Source organism: Pyxicephalus adspersus, chromosome 4 (genome assembly GCF_032062135.1).
Source record: "Pyxicephalus adspersus chromosome 4, UCB_Pads_2.0, whole genome shotgun sequence".
Lineage (NCBI taxonomy): Eukaryota > Metazoa > Chordata > Amphibia > Anura > Pyxicephalidae > Pyxicephalus > Pyxicephalus adspersus.
In genome coordinates this window covers 61,940,526-61,962,428 of record NC_092861.1, presented here as the reverse complement: position 1 = coordinate 61,962,428, position 21,903 = coordinate 61,940,526, and the positions used below count along the sequence as shown (strand labels likewise).

Genomic DNA, 21,903 nt, shown 5'->3' with positions numbered 1-21,903 from the left:
TTTTATTTTTTTTTATTTTTTTGTATTGGATTGAATACAGGAGTTTGTATTGAATCCAATACAAAATGAATGAATGAGTTTCTATTTGAATTTCCCGCACACGCGCCGACGTCATCACGCACGCAGGGAGAAGCCGTCCGGTTTTTTTTTCTCCGCCGGACGGCTTCTCCCTGCAGAGATCATCCGGCGCTGGACGAAGACGGACGTGGACGATCAGCGGGACCAGGTAAGATGCCGGCCGGTATCTTGTGTTCAGCCGGCCGGGATCTTGTGTTCAGCCGGCCGGGCGGCGGAACGCAAGATGCCGGCCGGCATCTTACCGGTCCCCCTGGCACCCGACGCTGGAGAAGGAGATCGACGGACGACGATGGACGGAGGACGACGCTGGAAAAGGAAAACGACGCTGGAATCCTTACCTCCATGGTCCCGCTGGATGTGCACAGCTGGACCATGGAGGTAAGGATGTGACAAAATTACGGGGTTAACCATCCTAGCCATTTTTTTTTGCCCGACCTTCGTACGGGCATACCGGCAAGGTGGTTAAACCTTGTATGTTATGGCAATACACAAAGCCACTGTCACTTCTAAAGTACTGCAGAAATGCAATTTCTCTGGTTCGAAAGTACGATACCTTAGTTCCTTTTTCAATTAAGTTTTTCTCATGCAGTCTTGATGCTAGGAGTTCTGAAGCCTTCTTCGATAGTCCTAAATCACGTGCCAAATCGCTCAACTGATGCTGATCAAATCCTTTATGAACAGAGTCCTCATCAATTTCAAACTCTTCATCATTGTTGTCACCTAGTTTATCACCATAATCATGTTTTTCAAGAGAGGGTAGTGTAACGAAAACCCTCACTGGGATTTCATCTGAATGAGCCACTGGGCGTATAGCTATACAAAAGTAACAGTCACTGAAATGATCTCCTGGCTCTCGCCAAACCATAGGTATACCAAGTGGCTATTTATCACTTGTTTTCTTTGTCCACATCTGTAAACCCTCGAGGCACTGTTTGCAGACCTTATGAGGAGCCCAAGACTTATCTTGATCACCAAGTTTAACTTTGAAATATGCTAAAAAGGCTTGCTCTACAAATGTGCTGATGTTCGCCCTTTGACTGGGAATGGTGAAACTGCCACGGATATAACAAAATGAATCAGAGTTATTTAGGCACTTACAATGAGAAACAGCAGAGCCAGACATGATCTGAAAGAAAGGAAATATGTGTGTAAGTAGAAAAATAAATTTTGCCTATTCATTTCCTAGAGCAGCGCACAACCTCTGACCACACTGTCTTGCGTGTAAATGAATGGCCTATACTAATCCACGCTACAGTAATCGTATTAATATAAGCGGTAGAGGAAAAAACCTGACGTGATAGAAGAAAAAATCTGTGTAATTGATGGTCACATGATGATTTTGACAAACCACATTAAAATGGAACTGTACTTAACTAGTAAAATAATTTTGAGACGGTAGGTTGATTATTGCAGAAGGGATAGGCTTTTTCTCACCTTGCTACAGACACCACCTTCTTAACCCAGTGCTCTTCCATATTCCAGTGGTAAAGTAACTGTCGGTTCCCACACTGAATCGGCCTGCGGTGTCCAGCGCTTTGAGCCTTGTGTAGCTGTCAAGTGCAACTCACTAGCTGTCTTTGCCCGAGTTAGTATGCAGCACTTCCTGGTCTTGCATATCTGTGGCCAGCCTTGCACACACTAATACAGCCAAGGGAGGAAGAGCTCCTTAAAGTGGCAGAGGCTATTTTAACCTACCTTTCCACCAGCTTCCTTGCTACTCTGCATTGTGTTCTATTGCTATTTCTGATCTGACGTCTGCCACCTGCCCTGACCTGTGCTTGGACCCTGACTACGCTTGTCTGCTAATTGCCCTAAGCTGTGCCCAGATTCCAACTACGCCTGCCTGCAACCTGCCCTGGCCCTTTCCTTGCTTACACCCGGACTATATTTGCCTGCCTTCTGTCCCCACACCGAGGGGGCTCCAGCTTTCTTCTTCAGGTTGTGTGACTCTGAGGGTCACGACCTGCTATTACCTAGGCTTTTGGTGCCCTCTAGGCTACTGACCTGGCCTAGTGAATACCTGGTGTCACTAAGACTCCGCGCCTCGGGTGATCCCACACTACCTGCTTGACCTTGACATCCAACACTTTGCTCATTTTAATTGGCCAGGTCATGTTTATTTTATTGCAGATGGAATGTCACCTGCCAGTTCACACTTTTTTTTTCATTTAAGTTTAATTACTCCTTAATTGATGACTGCAAAGTAAAAAAATGGATTGTTTAAATTCTTTTTTTTTTTTTTTTATTACTTTTTTACTCACAGTGTCACCCTTGCTTTTTATGCTTCAAGAGAACACATTAAGACAAAATAATGGGGCTGCCATTACTGAAGTTTTTTTCAATGTCCACTTTAAAGCACTTTTTTTCTGCATACTGAAATACTTTTTTTCTGCATACTTTTTTCATACATATATGAAATACTGATTTATTGTTTGCTTTTCATAAAATTCTATACCCATTTTATGTTGACACAAACAATAACTATGACAACTAAAAAAACGTATTACTATGGAGATAATCTGCTAATAAAATGTGGACAACTAGCTTTAATTCAGGTGTTTTAGTTTCTATGGTGATGAATGGTAAGATTTTTACATTTCATAGGGAACCAGGAATATCAAGATTATTGCATGTGCATATAAATAAATATATCATATTTGTAGTAATAAAGTGTTAGCAAATGACAAAAGATACAATGTGGGTTTGATTTATTGAAGCTCTCCAAGACTGAAGACGTTGGCTTTCATAGGTGAACCTGTGTGATCCAGCAAACCTATAATGGATTTCTTAAAAATCATTCAATATTAGTTGGCAAATGTTTTAATCCCTAACTCGATCCATTCCAGGTTAGCTGGATCACCCATCTTCTCCCATGATATTCTATCTTCCCTAGTCTTGGAAAGCTTTTTTTCAAATCAGGCCCACTGTGTTAAAGTACCTAATTGTTAACATTTTCATGCAGATTAGACCCCTTTGTTAGGCATGGCAAAAAACATCAACAAAACAGATGCATGCAATTAATTTTTTAAAGAAAGGAAATTAGGATAACAAGCTAGCTAAGACAAGTCAATATTTTGTCTCACAGAAAAGGTAAGCCTATAGTTTGTGATAGCTATGGATCAGTATGATTCATACTTTTACAACTATTTGGCATATGTTTGTTTTCTATTTCTTAAATATTTCTTTGTGATTTTTTACACATTAGTTATACATTAGTTTACATAGAATTGGCAGCCTTTCTGTATTCAAAGAATCAATGACCTCAAGTGATGACAGCCACTACATACACACCAGTGAATCTCTTGGTGATCATGTATTGGTCCATTTTTGGTAGAAGCTGGGACAAGTTTTGAACTGTAAGTAACAAGTGGTACACTTATCTCTTTATTTGTGTGTGTGTTTGTAATGTGTACTAAAAGATGACTGCAAGCATCTAACGTAAGTGCAATTGACAGCTGTGATTTATTGCCAATTTGTTATTGCAGAAGACCACTGAAAATTGATGCTTCCTTGCTCTTGCAGTTTCTTTAAAAAGACTATAGAAGAAGATGTATAACCTAAAGTTTCTATAATAGGGGGTATGGAGCTTTTTTGTACTAGATTTTTATTTCCATATCTTCCAGCCATAATCAACCAACATCAGCCATGACAGCAATTAGACCATATTTTGATAAGCCACTACTGTTGATTGGTCCTAAATGCAAAAAATCATCTGAGGGGTATAATAACGTGGTATAATATAATATAATAATGACAAGCTATGTAGCTGCAGCATACAGTGAAGTTTAACCTACTATGTTTTTCTTTCCCTGATCATTTTACCTTGTGATCAACATACCAATAAACTGTTTCAATAAGACTTTTCTGTTTCATTACATACTGTAATTCATGGCTGATGGGAGGGGTCAGCAGGGTGCTGTACATAACTCAGATGATGAATCAGTGCTAGTCTAGATAATGGTCCTTTCAAGGCAGGCTGCATGTAATGTCTGGATGTAATAATAAGCCTAGGCTTGAGAGAAAAGTGCTAAGTTTTGGTATATGTCCTTCAGCAAGAAAATAAGGTGGACTGTATTGCTGCAGCATCTAATGCACATTGTGAGATATTTAACATGTTAATCAGGTATCATAAAAATCAATGCAACTGTGCAAGACTATAGATACGGCTGGAGTTCAGCTCTGCTTTAATTTGTATGTCATGTGAAACCTATCTACATCTGTGTTTCAGTTAGGTAACTGCCAGATACAGTACATATCCAGATCCTTTAAACTTATATGAAATGAAACAATCTGTCTAGGAAACAGGTATTATTTGTATCTCCAGTGGCATGATGTCCGTCTGGGATATCTTTTTTTATTGTAAACAGCCATTAGAAACACTTTCTTCTAAAACATACTTATACTGTTGTTTTTGTGTGTCATTGGGAAAGTTCATTAATTCAATTGTGCATTAATGCAGATTCCACGCATGTGGGAACAGTATTACTTTAATTAAATACATCCATGAAGCAGGGTAAAAAAGCTTTCACTTCTCTGGATTTATTGTACCTAAAAGGAATAACACAGACATCCAGCATAGTAAATAATGTGAAGAGTAAAACAACGCTCTTCAAAGTTATTTGCTAATCCTTCTTTTATTTGTGCTTAGCTAAGCAAGGCTCCTGTCTCAAGATTACTATCAATTATGCACATACATTAAACTACTACATTTACACAGCTTGCTTGTTTAAAAAGAATGGGTTCCATTTGACAAATATAAACCTCACAACAAATTATAGTTGCTAATCGATAAGGAAACAAAGGATTGACAAAACGATTGACGTGGCTTCAGATACATGGGTACATACATCAACAGACCTAGTGGTTAATGTAGAACAATCAATACATTTTATTGCTAGTTTATTTAGGCACAAATAGGAATGAGTTCCAAGAACAGCAAGCAAGAGTATGGGTGCACATTACACTAAATACATGAAATTTGAGACCAGACACATAAAACACTTGACACCATAATACATTCATCAAAATCACTAAATGGCAGAATGAATTGTAGTACAAAAGACAAAGAAATAACAGATGCAATTAGTAAAACATTCACAATAGATATCAATGGGAAATAAACTGAATGAAACAAAATTATGGGAACAAAAACACAATTTAGTGAGTCTTGGTGTTTTACTTTTAACAAGGGGGTCCTGGAATTTTATTATGAGTATCTGCAGATCTGCATTATTATTTTTATCCTAAAATGAAGTTAGTGGAAATACCAGCATCTATGACTTACTATTAACCTCTTGCAGTGTTGTATACAAGAGTGCTAAGGGGGAGGTTTGAGCAATCACATGTACTGCATGCATGTAAATGGGAAGAAGAATTCTCATAGGAAGAAAGAGTAAAGTGAGTAGAGGGATGACCACATTACTATAAAAATGAAGATAAGCACCAATGAATGCAATTAATACATTCATTGTTGGTGCTATCATTCAGCTTATTTTGTGGCTGCATATTTCTCACCAATAGGTGGTCATATTTACCTTTGTTAGATAAGATGGTTCCCATATTTGTATATTTTTTCCTGCCTGCCTGCATGTGTGCAGTGTTGCCAGCATACCTCACTGGGTAAATTTTGAAGGTACAGTGACACAAGCTACTTATTTCCCTAAAGCTTTTATTTTAATAAGCAACTAATAAAGTCTGCTGGCCAGATTTGCGGAGCCCTAAAGCCATTAATCTTTACAAGAAAGAAAACACAAACAAAAAGGGGTCCACTCTTATGTTGAAACCAGATCTTTTAAAAGCATTTTGACCGTCTTGGATAGCTTATTTTTTTTGTTATAAAAAAGGTTTAAACATCACTGTTACAACCTGAGCTCAGCTATGCTTTACTTGTCCATGACAGTTATAACATGTAGCTCTATGATTATCTATCCATAGAACTGGGCTGAATGACCAGTGTTTGGATTGAATTTGTCACCCGAAACCAAACACCAAGCTGACCTATGAGCTACCAAGCCGACTGAAAAGCAAAATATAAACATGGTCTGCAATTAGGGAGACTAGGAATTCTACCACTAGTTTAAGGACACACTAGGACACAGGTTTCTGCAATCACTATGGGGTTATTTAGCTTTTGGACAAGACATACCAGGCTAAATAAATTGTAAAGTTATAGTGTTATTTTTATGGTACTTATTTCTATCTTCCTGTCACTTTTAAAACTTGGAATTTACTTGGAATGTGTTCACACAAGTGCCCTTGCAATTTTGATGACCATACTATGTTGAGGTGCTTTGCAATTGAATATAGTGACTGAAAAAGCTGTCCAAACACTAAGTGATCAAATTAGGGCAATTTATTTTTTAACAAACATATGTTAATCAGATAGTATAAATTTGAGTAGAATTTTGCTTAGAAAAATTTTGAAATTCATTACTATCCCCCATCCTTCAATGCTGTAGAATGAACCAAGTTTTACAATATTAGGTGGTACATTGAAAATATCTGAAAATGCAGACATTTGGGTGCAGAATGATTGAGTGAAAATATGGGCTGTCATGGCACAGGGCCCCTCTTTTCTTTCGTAAATACAAAAAATATATATGTATTGTTCCTGTTATTTTTCCTTTGGTACTTTATCATAGCTCCAGCACCTAAGGCGATCTCGTCCTCCTTTGTCTCTATATTTGAAATTTCAAAATAAATCTCAGTAGACTGTGACATTTGAAGTAGAAAACATTGCTGGAAGACCTATTGCTGCTCCCTGTAGCTTTTCTCAAGTCAATATATATTATACACAGCACTAAGTTACATAAAAGACTATTTATAAAAGTAATTTTTAATTGAGCCAAACTACAGGTATATTCATACTTCAAGGTAAAGCAGAAATACAATCATACTTAAAAGGTTGAATGGAAACATTTTTCTACATAACAAAACAAATCTAATAAAGTTTGGTATTATGTTTGTTGAGTTTTTAAACTGGTCAAAATGTGCTCTAAAAATATAATATCATTTAAAGTTGGTTATTTATGGGAAAAACATTTTAATACTTTTTAGTAAACCTTTATAGATTATTATCTATATTCTTTGCTGCCTAACAATAAGAACCTATTTCCCCCAAAAAAATATGCAGTTATAGTTATATATTTAAATATGCAATATTTTGTGTATATATACAGTATCACATATATAGATAAACACCATTTAATGAAACTAGTTACAGACAATTTTGGGAACCATGATATGTCTGCAAAACAATTGCTATTTCTATAGATATCTCTTAATTGAGCTATACTTTTTTTTAGAAAAAGCAGTATAAATTTGCAAAATGGATTTAACCAGATAATTGATATTGCTTACCCTAAAAGTATATAGCCAGGGGTTTCTGTTCAGCACCCAATTAGGCACACTTGGCTTGGCTTGAAATTATTTTGCACATTTATATCACAAATAATGCCAAAGAAAAATTATGTAGTGGTTGCATCTTTTGACCATTGTGTCATTGGGGAAGCCATAACAAGAAAGGGGTTAAAAATCACAGAAAATGGCTTGATACATTTGTAATTGCACAGAATATAACTGTCTATTAACATTTAAAAGTAATAACTCTAGAGATTGTTGATACATGGAATGTGATTGCTTTAGGGGATCAAGATGTTTTCGTACCTGTTATAGCAAATTGGTTCATACTTTTTTAGGGTTTTTGGTTGTCTCTTGAACAAAACTTAGTATAGGGTTCTGCATATGCAGGTTTTTAAACTTATTTTATCATTAGTTTTTTTAAAATGGATGAAACTGTGTCTTTTTTAAACCAAACTGGAATATTATATATCAGACTATAGTATCCTTCACATTAATTTATATCTAGGCAAATTAGGTCTGCAGTTTGTATATGTAATATAGAAATTAGAATTTTAAGATAATTTATTTTTGACAGTGTGCATTAATTCTCATGTTACATGTTTACCATATATACTTAGATATAAACTATTTTTTTGCCATCAAAATGAATCTTGGTTTATACTCACAACAATAGATGACACTGTATAAAATAAATAAAGAATGCTTTGTTACATAAGGAACAAAGCATTATTTATTTATTTGTTGTCCATTATACATGTTTCCTATAGGAATACCTAGTGTAAAATGGTTACATAAAATTGAGTTGAAACTTTGGTATTTATGTGGTGTGTCATTGCTTCACAATATTTCATCACAACCTATTTACTATATTGTGGGTAACAGTACAAGATGGTTAGCTATCTTAAAAATAAGTGCCTTAAATTGTCCAGAATATTTTTACCACTAACCAAGAATAGAGGCAATTATAATATTTTCAATGTTACCAAGGTTTCCTTAATATGAACATCTGTTAAAATGTATGCATTGTTTAAGATTAGCAGATCTATAACAGCATAATCATGCAGAGTAAATGTACACTATACATTACGGTGGATAATACAACACAATCTTGGATGGATTTAATTTTCTACTTCTAAAGAAAGAAATCACTGAGCTCATTGAAAGCTCATTATATTATAATTAGTATTATAGTATATTAGTATTCGTATATTGTTAGAGACTGAATCAGTTTGGATTTTTAGTAAAAGATAAACAGTACTTGTGTATATGAGGGAAAACAAAAAGGGGACTTTAAAGGCATCTTACCTTACATCCATATTGAATGACATATATCCATTGATGATTTATATATTAGGAAAAAACTTTAATGTTAAAAACTATAGTTTACATTTCCATAATAATCTAGTCAATCAAAATCTTATATTTTCCTCGACGCGTTTTGTGGTCACACCCACTTACTCAAGAACAATGCTATAAAATAATCATATCCTCATTTTATTTACAATTTATCGAAATTCCTGTCAAAATTAAAAAACAAAGATTTTTTACTACTTGTTTTTTTTTCACAAGACTTGGTGTTTTTTTTATCAATAGTGGGCTATAATTACTTTTCATTTTAGGGAAATATATATGTTGTTGCACTTTGTTACATTATATTTTATTTTTTATTTTTATTTTTAGTTCCATTAAAATGTTGAAATTTTGCATCTTGCATCACTTTCTGTTGACTTTTTCATTGGTTAAAAAAATTGAAAACTGACTTTTTGTTTTGCCATTTTGAACTTACGAATGAAAATGCCACCGTTTATTGTTTAGTAGTTTTAAATTTGATTCCATAGCTTTTAATCTCTCGTTGAATATATAAGAATTTATAGACTTAGTTCTTTATAGAGGAAAAATCCAACAGTTCAACTACAGAGCTCTTCGGGAAACAGCTAGTAAAATGCATTATTCATTTCATACACACGGTTTAATGGTTTAGGAAATAAATAATATTGCATTAGGGATCTATAAGAAGAGTGAAACAGTAATCAATAAAATTCCACAAGGTTTGCTGTAATAACCTTGCCATGGTAAAATGTACAGTAGAATTTTTTAAGTGATAATGGTACAGATCAGAATCAGGGCATCTATTTAATTGCATATGATTTAGTTAAAATAATTCCCTATATGAGAAAATACATTCTAAGCTTTTATTTTGGTTCCCAGTGGCACAGCATAGAGAAATGTTTTCTTTAATTTACCCCCTGCTAAAAATTTAAATAGCTATGTCAAATATTGCAAACTTGATTTGTGGAAATGTATTTTATCAACAGGTGTCCAGGTCTAAAAGCTGAAAACGAATCCTGAGATGCAAGTAAATATTGTCCTTTACAAACTTCCCATAAAGGAAACACATGGCTTTTTTTCAGTTTGTCCTTTGGAAAGGATTACAATATATTCTGCTCACTTGCTCTAGTCACTGTATATATATAGAGAGATTCAGTTGATTTATACTTCATACTGTGAACAGTTACTGTATTTCAAAGATGCATTCCCTTTTCTGCACTCCGCCAGACAAAATCACTTTCTACCATGTTTGCAGAATTCATGGGAAATACATCAAAGGCAAATTTTTTCTGTTAAAATGTAAATGTTGCAATGGAATTGATGGAAACCAGTATGGAAACTTACTTGATATTTTATTTTGTATATTACATTTATGGCATTCGAAGAATTGCAGGTTTTAGTTTTTTTCTTATAATGGCAGGAACATTCAGAAAGTTATTGCTGCTAATCTAAAGATTAAGGGTTTAAGCATGGCAACAATGTAGAGTATTACATAGTAGATTTACTGTAATGGTTCCTAATTGTACATAAGTGGAATTTTGCTATACTTTTCACATTATAATAACCTTGTGCCTTGGACTTCACAGTCACAGTGTTTGATGCACTTCACATTCATTTATACATATTGCAGTTAGTTGGCACTAAGTTGTGCAAAATGGAGTCCAACTAGCCTTAATGTCACAGCCAACTGATAAATCTGTTCATTTTTAGCAACTTTTCTTTGCAGCCCCTCTTACACATGAAATGTAAACTTCAAGATTGAAAAAAAAATAGCATTTCATCACTGAATCCTGAGAACTGTACACAAAGTATCCTCATGTGAATATTATACTTGAAACATTATCTGGGTTCATTAACATGATAAATATTTGCTGACCATTATTGAATTTGCTTTTCTAGAATTCAGAAAAAATATTTTCTAAGCTTTGCTAAATTTCATCCTTTTTATTTTGTTTTGCAGTGAATGTTTGAATTCCTTAAGTCCACCATTCCTTTATTTTTACTATATGCTTTTACACTGCTGTTTTCCAGCACAGATTTGAACTTTACTTTTTGAATTGATGTTTCACTTATGCAGAATACTAAAATGTTAAAAGATTCATAGTTCTTTTAACTTTAACAAGAGTCTTTAGTAAATGTTAATTGAATTGATACATTTAGTATGTGCATTAATCAGAGAGTACCTAAATAATTGTAAAGGTTAAACTTCACAAACATTAAATGTAAAATGTAGTACACAGCATGTACATCCATGTGGTATTTAACATTCCAAAATATCCCCCAAAAAATAATGTATCAATTGTCCCATAAGAACAGCAAACAAATGCATTGGTGTTGATTTACTAAAAGTATTTAGGCTGTCAAAGTATTTTTCTTCAATGGACATTTCACTTAGCATAGTGAATGTGGACAACATACTTTGCAAATATATCCAATTATGTGCAAGGAAATGCAAACATATATATATATGTGTGTGTGTGTGTTATATATATATATATATATATATATATATATATATATATATTCTTTCTGATTGATTTCTGATTGAGCTTCACCTCATTCACTAAACTGAAAACCTGTTTTCTTGCAGAGTGATCATTCAAAGGTGAACAGCCTAGACACACTCAGTAAATCAACTCCACTGATAGATCGTCTGTTATTAAGTATAGAATCAAAAATATTTACAGTTGCAGTATCTTAGCTACAGACATTATATCCTAAGTTTTTATTATTCAAACCATTATACATATGAACATTTATCAAAACTATGGCTTTGAGGAAAACAAAAAGCTTTCTTAGACTTGATATGTTATTTTGATTGATATAGCTATAAGCTAGCTCCAACTCTTGAACAACCATAGGCTGTTTTAACTCTATGAAAATTGTTGATTTTAACATATTTGAACTAGCAAACATTAAATATTTATTCAGGAAGTGCCTACAGGCTTCAACCATAGAGTTTTTTCCCTATAAACAGTGTGCATTGCAATCTACTCTGAAAGTAAGGCTAACAAGGAAAATGCAAAAACAGCTTTTAACAACCTTGAGAATGGTTTCTCCTACATTGACACAACTGTTATTGTATTCTTTTTAATATTTGTGTTCCTTTTTTGTCCTACTGGGCTTTCCTGCTGTATTTAGATAAATACATATTCTGGATTTAAGGGTGCCAATATTGCAGTTTGTTTTTTCTGCAGCTCTGAGGACTGAAAGTTGAATTGCTATTTGGGTACCTAAAGGAATGATCTGTAGTTTATTGTATATTGATGTAAGGCTGTAGTTGTAAGGCTATTGTTTATTGTAGTCTTTGATTTCTCAGTTTATCTGTCTCTGTGCTGTCTCTCTATCTCAGTCTGCAGTGCTGACAATGATACTGCACAATTCTTGTACTGCAATGCAAAGAGAACTGGCACAGGTCTGTTTTGGCACTAAACTAGATTGTCACCTTGAACGCTTACAAGCTTACAGTTGTTAAATTAGGAACATACACACTGCCCTTTACCTGATGGTGTTGCCGCTTCTACTGCTGTCACTCCTGCTCTGTTTTCCTCTCACTATAGCATAATAACATATCTGCATTCTGCAATCATTCTGATTAGTAAAAACCTGATTTTTGGTCTTCCCAACAGTTCCTAGCATAGCTTACTCTTACCACAGAAGAGCTGAAGTTTGTTGTTATATTTTTTTTACACATACGTTTCAAAAAATTCTGCATCTCCTATGAGACCTAAATCATTTTATTTAGGAAGACCCCCGCTAAGGCTTCTCCGCTATGACACCTATATTATTAATAGGAAGATCCTCTCAAAGGTCTTCTGCCTCTGCTCTGAAGCCAATCATTTTTGTGTGTGTGTGTGTTTCTGGCGTGATTTTTTGAATTTTTCTACCTTGGTACCATGGACTATTTAAAAAAATATATATCCCTGTGCTGTATACACATATATGCAAGGGTTGATACTCCAATTTTTATTCACCAAGAGTGTTATTTTTGCTTTTCATTGCCATGCCATGAAATAGGGCATTTATCCAACAATTCCAGACAGCTAGATCTAAAGCAGGTGTATGAGGATTGTTAACAATTGATGCACATTTGGTACCTGATAATTCCAGGTTTATTTGCTTGGCTTGGTCACCTGCCTCCTTTGATTTCTGGGGCCAATTTGAAGGAATGCCCATATTCTATTCTGAAGTTAGGGGGAAAGAAGGAATTAACTCTCTAGATCTCGAGAAACTTTTCATCTAGAGATCCCGCTTGTTGTGAGAACCAAGTGTGTATTTAATACAAATAATAAAAATAGTATTTTTATTGTTTTGATTTTATCTGAAGTGTTAAACTCATTTTTGCTGCCTAAAAAGTCCCAAATGTGCTTATTATTTTTATTTAAATTATTTATTACATTATATTTTCTTCATTCACAGATAAAGTCAGAATATACACAATACATCAGAAATGCATAAAAACTGTGAGCTAGATTTCAAAATACCAAAAATGGATCTTTTTGTGGCACAAGAAAGTCATCTGTAAACTGATCATCACTCTATGTTGCATTATTTCTGAGTAGTTGTGGAGTAAATAACTATATAGGTTCAAACATTTGTGATATGGAGCTACTATTATTTAATTATATAATGTACACGTTACACAATGATATCTGTGGGAGAAACATGAGAGAATGTGTTTGATCTGAACTCCAGAGGTCAGACGTTTAAAGTCCGACTTCTCTTTTTGCCATCTCCAGGGGATTTTTGAAATGTCAAATGCCATTCTAGCTTGCAGATTTTACCATTTGCCTGGTACTAGAGTTTGTATTGCTGAAAGATAGTGTGTAGCCATATGTACAACTAAGCCAGCCACAGTATTGGTATACTCAGAAAGATGAATAAATAAAAGTAATCATGCATATTAGCATTATTGTAATCAAAGCCACCAGTTACCCGTATGAATTATATTATGATGTTTGATCAAACCAGAGCCATTAAAGTAGGGCTGATAAAGTTGCCAAGCTCTAGTATTTTGTTTGTAACTTGGCTGTTAAAAAACCTTCAAAGTACTTTCAATGCAATAGGCTCATTCATCTCTTCTCACTTCCTTTGCATACCTATACATTTTATAAATATGTCTTTTGTGTTTTTATTACAAACTCGAATTTAGACCATGCGATGATATTAAAGGGTATATATTTTCCGATTTAATAAGGGCATGGCTGGTGGTAAGAACTGTACATAGCTTCATTATAAAAACAGACTTTACTACGTAATTCTAACATCTGATTCTGAACCTCCTTGACTGAAAGAACTGAAATCCAATGAATTAAAGAAGGTGTCAAAGACATTAGGGCTTCTGGGGTAAATGATGCTGAAGGTCCACTATTCAGAATATAAGGTGGCTTCCCTCTGACTTGCTGCAGCTGAAATAAGTAACCATTTTAGGTACAATAGAGAAACCTGTACAACTGTGCAACACTGCAGGTGAGGCTAGAGGATTAAACTGAAATAACATTTTTTAGAATGGCAGGCAGACATGAAGTTTAGTTTAGATCTGGCACTTTGTGAAATGCAACATTATAAAATAATATGGTTTTATTTGCTATAAATTTAATTTTCAACCATCGGCACTATAATGTAATAAATGTTCAGTGGCTTGATTTAAAAATGTAGGGGGTACATTTTATCAGGCAATACTTCTGCTAAATAAGTTACACTGCCTATCAATAAATGAAAAAAGTATGCTTCATACATAAAGTTAAACATTATCACAAATGCTATTTATTATCTTCATTATGTACAGCAATGTTCAGATTATGGAATCTGCCAGAACAGATTTCTGCTGGCATGAATTGAAAATAAACACTACTTTGTGTAGCACGCACAAATGTTTTAATATATGCACAGTTGTGATATGAATTTGTGGCAATAAACTATCTTAATTACTTTGTGGATTATTTATAGGTAATTATGATAGAAAGAGGTTTGTATTACCTAAAGCAGAACAAACCAAAAAATTGCAACCAAGCAGCTGCTTTATAGCAGAAGGCACAGGCGATGTCCTTTCTGTAATAAAATAAAGTTCAAGGCCTGATTACAACTTCTTTAAATTTACACTTACCTGTCCTTATTCCATCACAAGCACTGCCATCTTTACCATCTTTAAAGTCTTCTTTGGTCATCTTGGTTGGCCAGGCCAGAATGAGGAAACATCTGCTCATACATGCAGGAGTTATTGCACCCCTGGGAGCTCCATTAATGTGCAGCTCAGTATACTTTAAATAAAAATCCTATCAGCTCACAATTTTTCTTACCTACTGAACCCACATATTATTCAGATAGTTGTAGTTGGGCATTACGCAACCCACTAACATTTTTGTGCTAATTGGTATTTTATATTGGACAAAAAAAATAATAAACACCCCCTTGACCAAAAAATTAACTAGCAATGCAATCATTTGCACACTTTTTTTGCAAAATTTCATTATTGTTCTCTTAGTTCTCTTGGTAAATCAGGCTTTCAAATGATTGATATATTGTCAATTTTCAGAACAAGAAATGCAATTGAATGACATATTGAATGTCATTCATTTTAAAAGGTAATCTCCGCTTACTGTTTTAGTATGTCATACTAACAGACACTGTATGAAAAAAGGAACCATTCATCTAATAGTTAATGTGTTCCTCTGTGACAACCAAATTTTGTAATTTGCAGTTAGATGGTATATAAATGAATGTTCTGTACAAAATAAAATTTTAATAATACCAGTACATTGGATGCTCTTTTCAAAAACAAAGCTAACATTTGCCTTTTAGGTTCATCAGTTATGTTACCCTTGTAAATGTTACATCTGAAATGATACAGAGATGATTAAAATGTCTGTCATGAAAAGGTCTACAAAACTTAATGAAAAACAATTGGTATATGAAGATAAAATATTATATATATATATATATATATATATATATATATATATATATATATATATAATTCAAGAGCCTTTCATGCAAAAGAAGGAGCACTACAATGCATTTGCTGTATTTTATTTATAACAGCTATTAGAAGGCTGGCATATGTCTGTTATAACACATATTGTACATACCTAGTACATAACCACATTAACTAGTATGTGCTGAACTATGTCTTTTTGTATTCTGTCTACACTTTGCAAAAATACATTTGTGACCCAGTATCATTATTAATAAATACTAAATTGTATTGTTACAATCCTGATGATGTACTCATGTATAGAAAAAACACACTATAGTATCTAAAAGTAAATGCAATTTTCTTTTAATTTATTTAGTGCTTCGGTAAGACCCTTACTCTTTAGTCCAGGGTACATACAAATCTCCAGGCAGTTTCCAGATTGAGATTAAGTGGTAAATCTCTTTCTTGTCAAAAAAGTTATAGATGAATGTCAATGGTAAGGGCTAGCATGGCCCAGGCTAAAGCGTAATTCCAATTTGGCCAAGGATCCAAGAAAGCAACAGTAATTTTTTTCCCTATATAAATGGGGAACATATTGTTTGATTTAGAGGACTGAATCAAGTTTCCAATTTCCCTATGTTCTGCTAATATTAGTAGAATCATATAGGTAGAGCCAGGTAGAGCCAGCTTGTGTGCCAGCTAGGTATCCCGGGAGGCTCTGCACTCCCGTTCATTCTCTATCGCTTAGGCCCTTTTATGTAAAGTGAAAACTCTGAGTTTAGGTATGCTTTAAGAATGACTTTATTCATAATTAAATAAAACAGATTTCGGTTACATATGGGCTTTACCATTTAATTAAGTTCTAAAATTACCCTCTTAATCTTTTTTACTACCTACCCAGGCCTAAAGATAAACTCTTATTTTATAAACCTAACTGAAACTTCAACCAGATATCTAAATGAACCCCCTAACCTCTGACCAAAGATTAAACTCAAAATTCTGATCACTGATTTTACACTTTGGAATTCCGTATTTATGCACTGGTACATTGTGCTTAGATCTACCAGTGAGGTGACAGTGATGAAAATTTCTGCTCTGCTTACATACATAATGAGACAATAGCAGCACATGTGCATATACAAACTTCAAGGTCAAATGTAGTCCTTTGTAATATTTGAGTGTTACTCTTGATAATCCAGCATTATGTTATCAATTATGCATAACAGTAATCAAGAGTGCTGATAGAGGTGTGCTGCCTAGTTAATAAAATAACACATAAAACATCAAACACAGCATGCTCACTAATAGATATAGTCTGCATTCTGCTTGTTCTTGTAAGCTTACAGTAAAACATAAAAGAAATAGGGAACTCTATGGGATTGCATGAAACACTGAAAAGTATGGTCAGATTTAGCTATCTGTCTCTTGTTTTACCAGATCTATTTGCATTTACCACTAATGACGCTCTGAAGTAACTCGCATGCTCAGCTTCCAGTACAGGATTCCAAGATTTGAATACCAGCCATGATATCTACAAAGAGCTTGGCTGTTCTTCCAATATTTTTAGGTGTTTCATCCATGCGCTCCATTTTCTTGCATATCTGAGAAACATGCCGATAGCATGTTTGACTTTTTAAACTGGCCTTAGAGTATGTTAGGACATTCACTATGGTATGGACATTGGATTGTGATCTCTTCTAGGATACATTTAATATCATGACTATAGACCAGGCATGGAGTCAGGAGAGTGGGCCCACTCTCTCTCCCATTGCAGGCTCTGAGCTTGCGATGGGAGAGTGGTGGGCTGTGTCACCGCACACAACCCCCCAACTCTCCCATCACAGGCTCAGATCTGCGGTGGGAGAGTGGGCAGGGTTATGCCATCATGACCTCATGTTCAGGAGCGTCATGATGCATAACCCCGCCCACTCTACAATCGACCTGGCCCCTCTGGCAATTTTTTTTTCAGATTGTGGCCCCTGAATAAAAAAGTTTGCTCACCTCAGTTAAAGACTCAATAAAGCACTGCATAATATGCTGAAACTTTAAAGATTTATATAGGAATGTTAAACCTGGAAATGGAAGTATAAAACCTGTGGCTGTACATATAACCTTTCTTGGTTTACTTAAAGTTCTGCTGTTACCTTCACATTCAAGGTTCCAATTTTTTTGTAATATGGCATCTCACTGTAATTGCTTTCTTTTCAATTACTGTGTTTTAATGACTTTAAATTCTGTATAACAAACAGGTCAGTGAAACTGTGTTGTTTATGTTGAATTCATGCTATAATATTCTACATCATAGCTAAAATTGTGTATTCTAGAAGCTTTATGGGAACACAATTTGTGTTTATTTGCATCTACCTCCCTAGGTCAAGATTCTCCAATACTGATGAGTTGAATTTGGTAAACAAAATGCTAAGCAAAGTCATATTCTCAAATGCCAGAACATATCAAGTCTTGTACAGATTCAGTATGCATTTTTAAATCAGCTATGAGTTTCTTTTTTACTAGACTTTGCATTTAATGCACTATTTTCAGGAATGTTGACTATATTTTCCAAGACAGTGTTATAGTTGAATAGTGTTTCTGTTTTATTTATTGTGTTTAATGTATTTTGTTTTCTACCTTGTCTCTTTTTTACAGAAATTGACAAGGGTGGGTGTGGTGACCCAGGAATTCCAGTATATGGGAAAAGAAATGGTAGCAGCTTCCTCCATGGAGATATACTAACATTTGAATGTCAAGCAGCTTTTGAACTTGTTGGGGAAAAAACAATAACATGTCAACAAAATAATCAGTGGTCTGGAAATAAGCCCAGTTGTGTCTGTGAGTCTTTTTAGACGTATAAAGAAACACGTCGATAATTTATCATTTTTATTTATTTATTTTTTTCAAACCATCTAAATTATTAAAGCTCTCCAAGGCTGAAGAGGATATACTTTCACCCGTAAAGCTGGGTAATCCATCAAACCTGGAATGGATTTCTTCAAATAGTTTGCTATTTGCTAGCAAATGTTTTGAACCCTGGACCAGATCCATTCCAGATGCGCTGGATCACCCAGCTTCACTGTTGAAAGTGTATCCTCTCCAGTCTTGGAGAGTTTTAATAAATCAGGCCCAATGAGCCTGATGTATTAAAGCTCTCCAGTACTGGTGAAGATAAATTATCATTTGGCAACCTGGGTGATCCGGCAATCCTAGAACAGATTCTAAAAATCACTTGCTTTTAGTTGACAAACATTTTCAACTCAGGACCAGTAACAGTTAACTATGTTAACAGTAAAATTGATTCACTTAGTCCAGTAAAGTACTATAACTATCAAATACCCAATCACTTGTAAGAGAAAAAAACAAATTTTCCTTTGCACATTATTAATTTCTTGAAGTGAACATAGCTTTATTAGACAAAGTGAACAAGCTTTATTAAATTAGTCTAATTGAGTAATATTGTTTAGTCTAATTACTTAAGTGTTATTCAGTTTGGTTGTATATATCCTGGATCATTTACAAACCAAAGTACTCCCATTAATAAATGATCCTTTGTTACAGTAAATTTTCTAATTTAGTTTATAGTGACTACAGCAGTTTTAAAATATCTTATCTTTGATAAAGTCAGATTAGGATTTTTAAAAAACAAAAAGAACTATAAAATATATCCCCACATGTTAAAGCAGAGTAAACTGATTGAACTGTGCATGTTCAGTTCTTTTGGTCTTGATCTCTTGCTGATAGCTGGACCATAGGGTATTTGACAGCTAGCAAGACTTCAGAAGGCATAATGTCAGTAGGTAAAGTGCCTCCCTGTTTTTCCTCCAAGGTTTGAAAAGCTTGATCTCAAAGTAAGCAACCATTTATCTACAGGGTCTAATAGTCTGCCTACAAAATATATAATAAACTGCAGAATAGTTTAATATCGAATTTTGTAATTAAAATAGTTAAAAAATATAATGCCTCAGATTATAGAGTTGTACCATAGAAGTTTAATTTTAAATCACATAATGACAGAATATAATTCATGAATAATTAAAATAAAAGTGCACAAGCTATAGTTTATTTTGTATAAATTGTTGTCAGACAATACAAAGTGTTTATGATTTTTTTTCAGATTTATATTTTGATTGTATTTTAAAATATACAAGACCATCAAAAATAACTCTCTCTTCTGAGAGAAGAATGGGAAAAAAACATTAACAAAATTATACTGTCATCACTAATTTAAAATAATTACAGTTAAGCTCTGTAAATGCATTTCTACAATTCTTAGATAATGTGAGTCAATACAAATGATCACTTTATGGGGGTTCAAAAAGCAATTCATATAATAAATTCCTTCTCATTTCAAACATATCAAATGATCTTAGAAATGAAAGATTATGAAGTCAATTATAAATTTCAATACAGAAAGTTATCTTGCCTTTCACAGACCAATATAAATTTGACTTCAAGAATCTGACTACAATAAATACTGAATATAATTTAACAATTTGATAAAGATTTTAAAAACAACATTTACAGGATAGAGTTACCTTTGTATAATCAATTGATAACTACAAAATATGATATTGGCTAATTGGTATGTTTCCTAATAAAACTTCAATGTACAAGCATACATACAAGTAAGATTTACTGCTACTATTATTTAGTTTAACAATATTAGTTAGCTATTTTCTAAATTCTAGGTGCAAAAGACAAAATATTATTGACACGGCCAAAAAGTGTCTCAAACTGACCCATCATCACAACCTCAAAGCAGACCTTCAGGAGTTTTAGGGAAAAAAAATATAGTATAATAGAGTATAATTCACATATAACATGCAATTATTCACATTTACAAATTTTGCCATAATCATGCACAGCACACTTGCTGATTGTGGCAAAAGCTTACCTTTTTCTTAATGCCCCCCACCATTGAGCAGTCTAGGATCCTGTCACTGATGCATCCCCCAAAGGGATGGCAGCATTTCCGGGTCCACCATGATATTTATTTAAAAAATTAGACCTGGTGACTTTTTGTATTGTGAATTTACTTCCACTTTAATAGAGCCCTATAATAGTTACATTTTAATAAGTCCTTTAAATAAATCCGTCAAATCTGCCAACCCATTTTTTCCAAATGTTTTAAAACACAATCTACTCCTTATGTGAATTTAATTTCCTCTAACCTTACAATACTTTTCTTTACAGTTTCATGCTTCTTTAATTTTACCACCCCTTCTGGAATAATTCTTTCACCAAACTATCCAGACGAGTATGGAAACAATATGAACTGTGTGTGGCTAATAATATCGGAACCAGGAAGTCGGATTCACTTGATCTTTAATGACTTTGATGTGGAACCCCAGTTTGATTATGTTGCAGTAAAAGATGAGGGTATTGCAGAATTACCTGCACTTGGAACATTTTCAGGAAATGAAGTACCATCTCAGATTGCAAGCAATAGTCACATAGTACGTTTAGAATTTCAGTCTGATCACTCAACAACTGGTAGAGGTTTTAATATTACCTATACAAGTAAGTATTATTCTAAAAATCAATATTGGCTATTTTATTATGCTCAGATTGATTGATATTCATGTGATTGCTGGAAGAAAATAAACAGAACTATTCACAAAATACATTTTTTATCTGACATTTTTACAAGCTTACTCTTCCATATTTGTAATATTATAATATTATATTGAATAAACTGGCTTTAATGTTGCCAATAATAATAAATTGACTCCATTTTAAATATATAAAATACACACACGCATATGTATAAATATATTTTGTATATATATATATATATATATTTTTTTTTTAATCTTTTTGGTCAATTGTGTAAATAATAAACACTGGGAGTCAATCTATCCGGATTTAAAATGCATTTAACTAGCTCATCGATCTTTTTATCTATCAGACATTGAAAGGAGGTTTTGTTTGCACCTTCTAACTATATTTACTCAGTATTGGAATAATTAGACATTCTGCTAGATAGTTAAAGAAATTCTATTAGAGATCAATAGCAGGGAACTGATCTCCAGGGTCTTTTTCCTTGCCTTCAGGTAGGGTAAGCTAAGGTATTTGTAGAAAAGTGGAATAATTAAGATTTTTACGCTGATGAATATGTCAGCTTTCTAATAGTTTGTTACACTGCCAGTTATAAGTAATAAAAAACTTGTATATCTTCCTTGCTACTGTTATGAGAGAGCAAGAAGACAAGAACAGCACGTAAG

At 33.8% G+C, this 21,903-nt stretch overlaps 1 protein-coding gene across 1 annotated transcript in view; it reads left to right on the top strand.

The window, feature by feature from the left end:
• The window catches only part of CSMD1 (CUB and Sushi multiple domains 1), an 819,458-nt gene that overhangs the window by 583,040 nt on the left and 214,515 nt on the right, over window positions 1–21,903 (top strand). Inside the window, exons 13-14 of the mRNA XM_072408428.1 lie at window positions 18,332–18,514; window positions 20,873–21,199. Of these exons, the coding sequence (XP_072264529.1) occupies window positions 18,332–18,514; window positions 20,873–21,199 (510 nt within the window). The remainder of the gene's footprint in view (window positions 1–18,331; window positions 18,515–20,872; window positions 21,200–21,903) is intronic.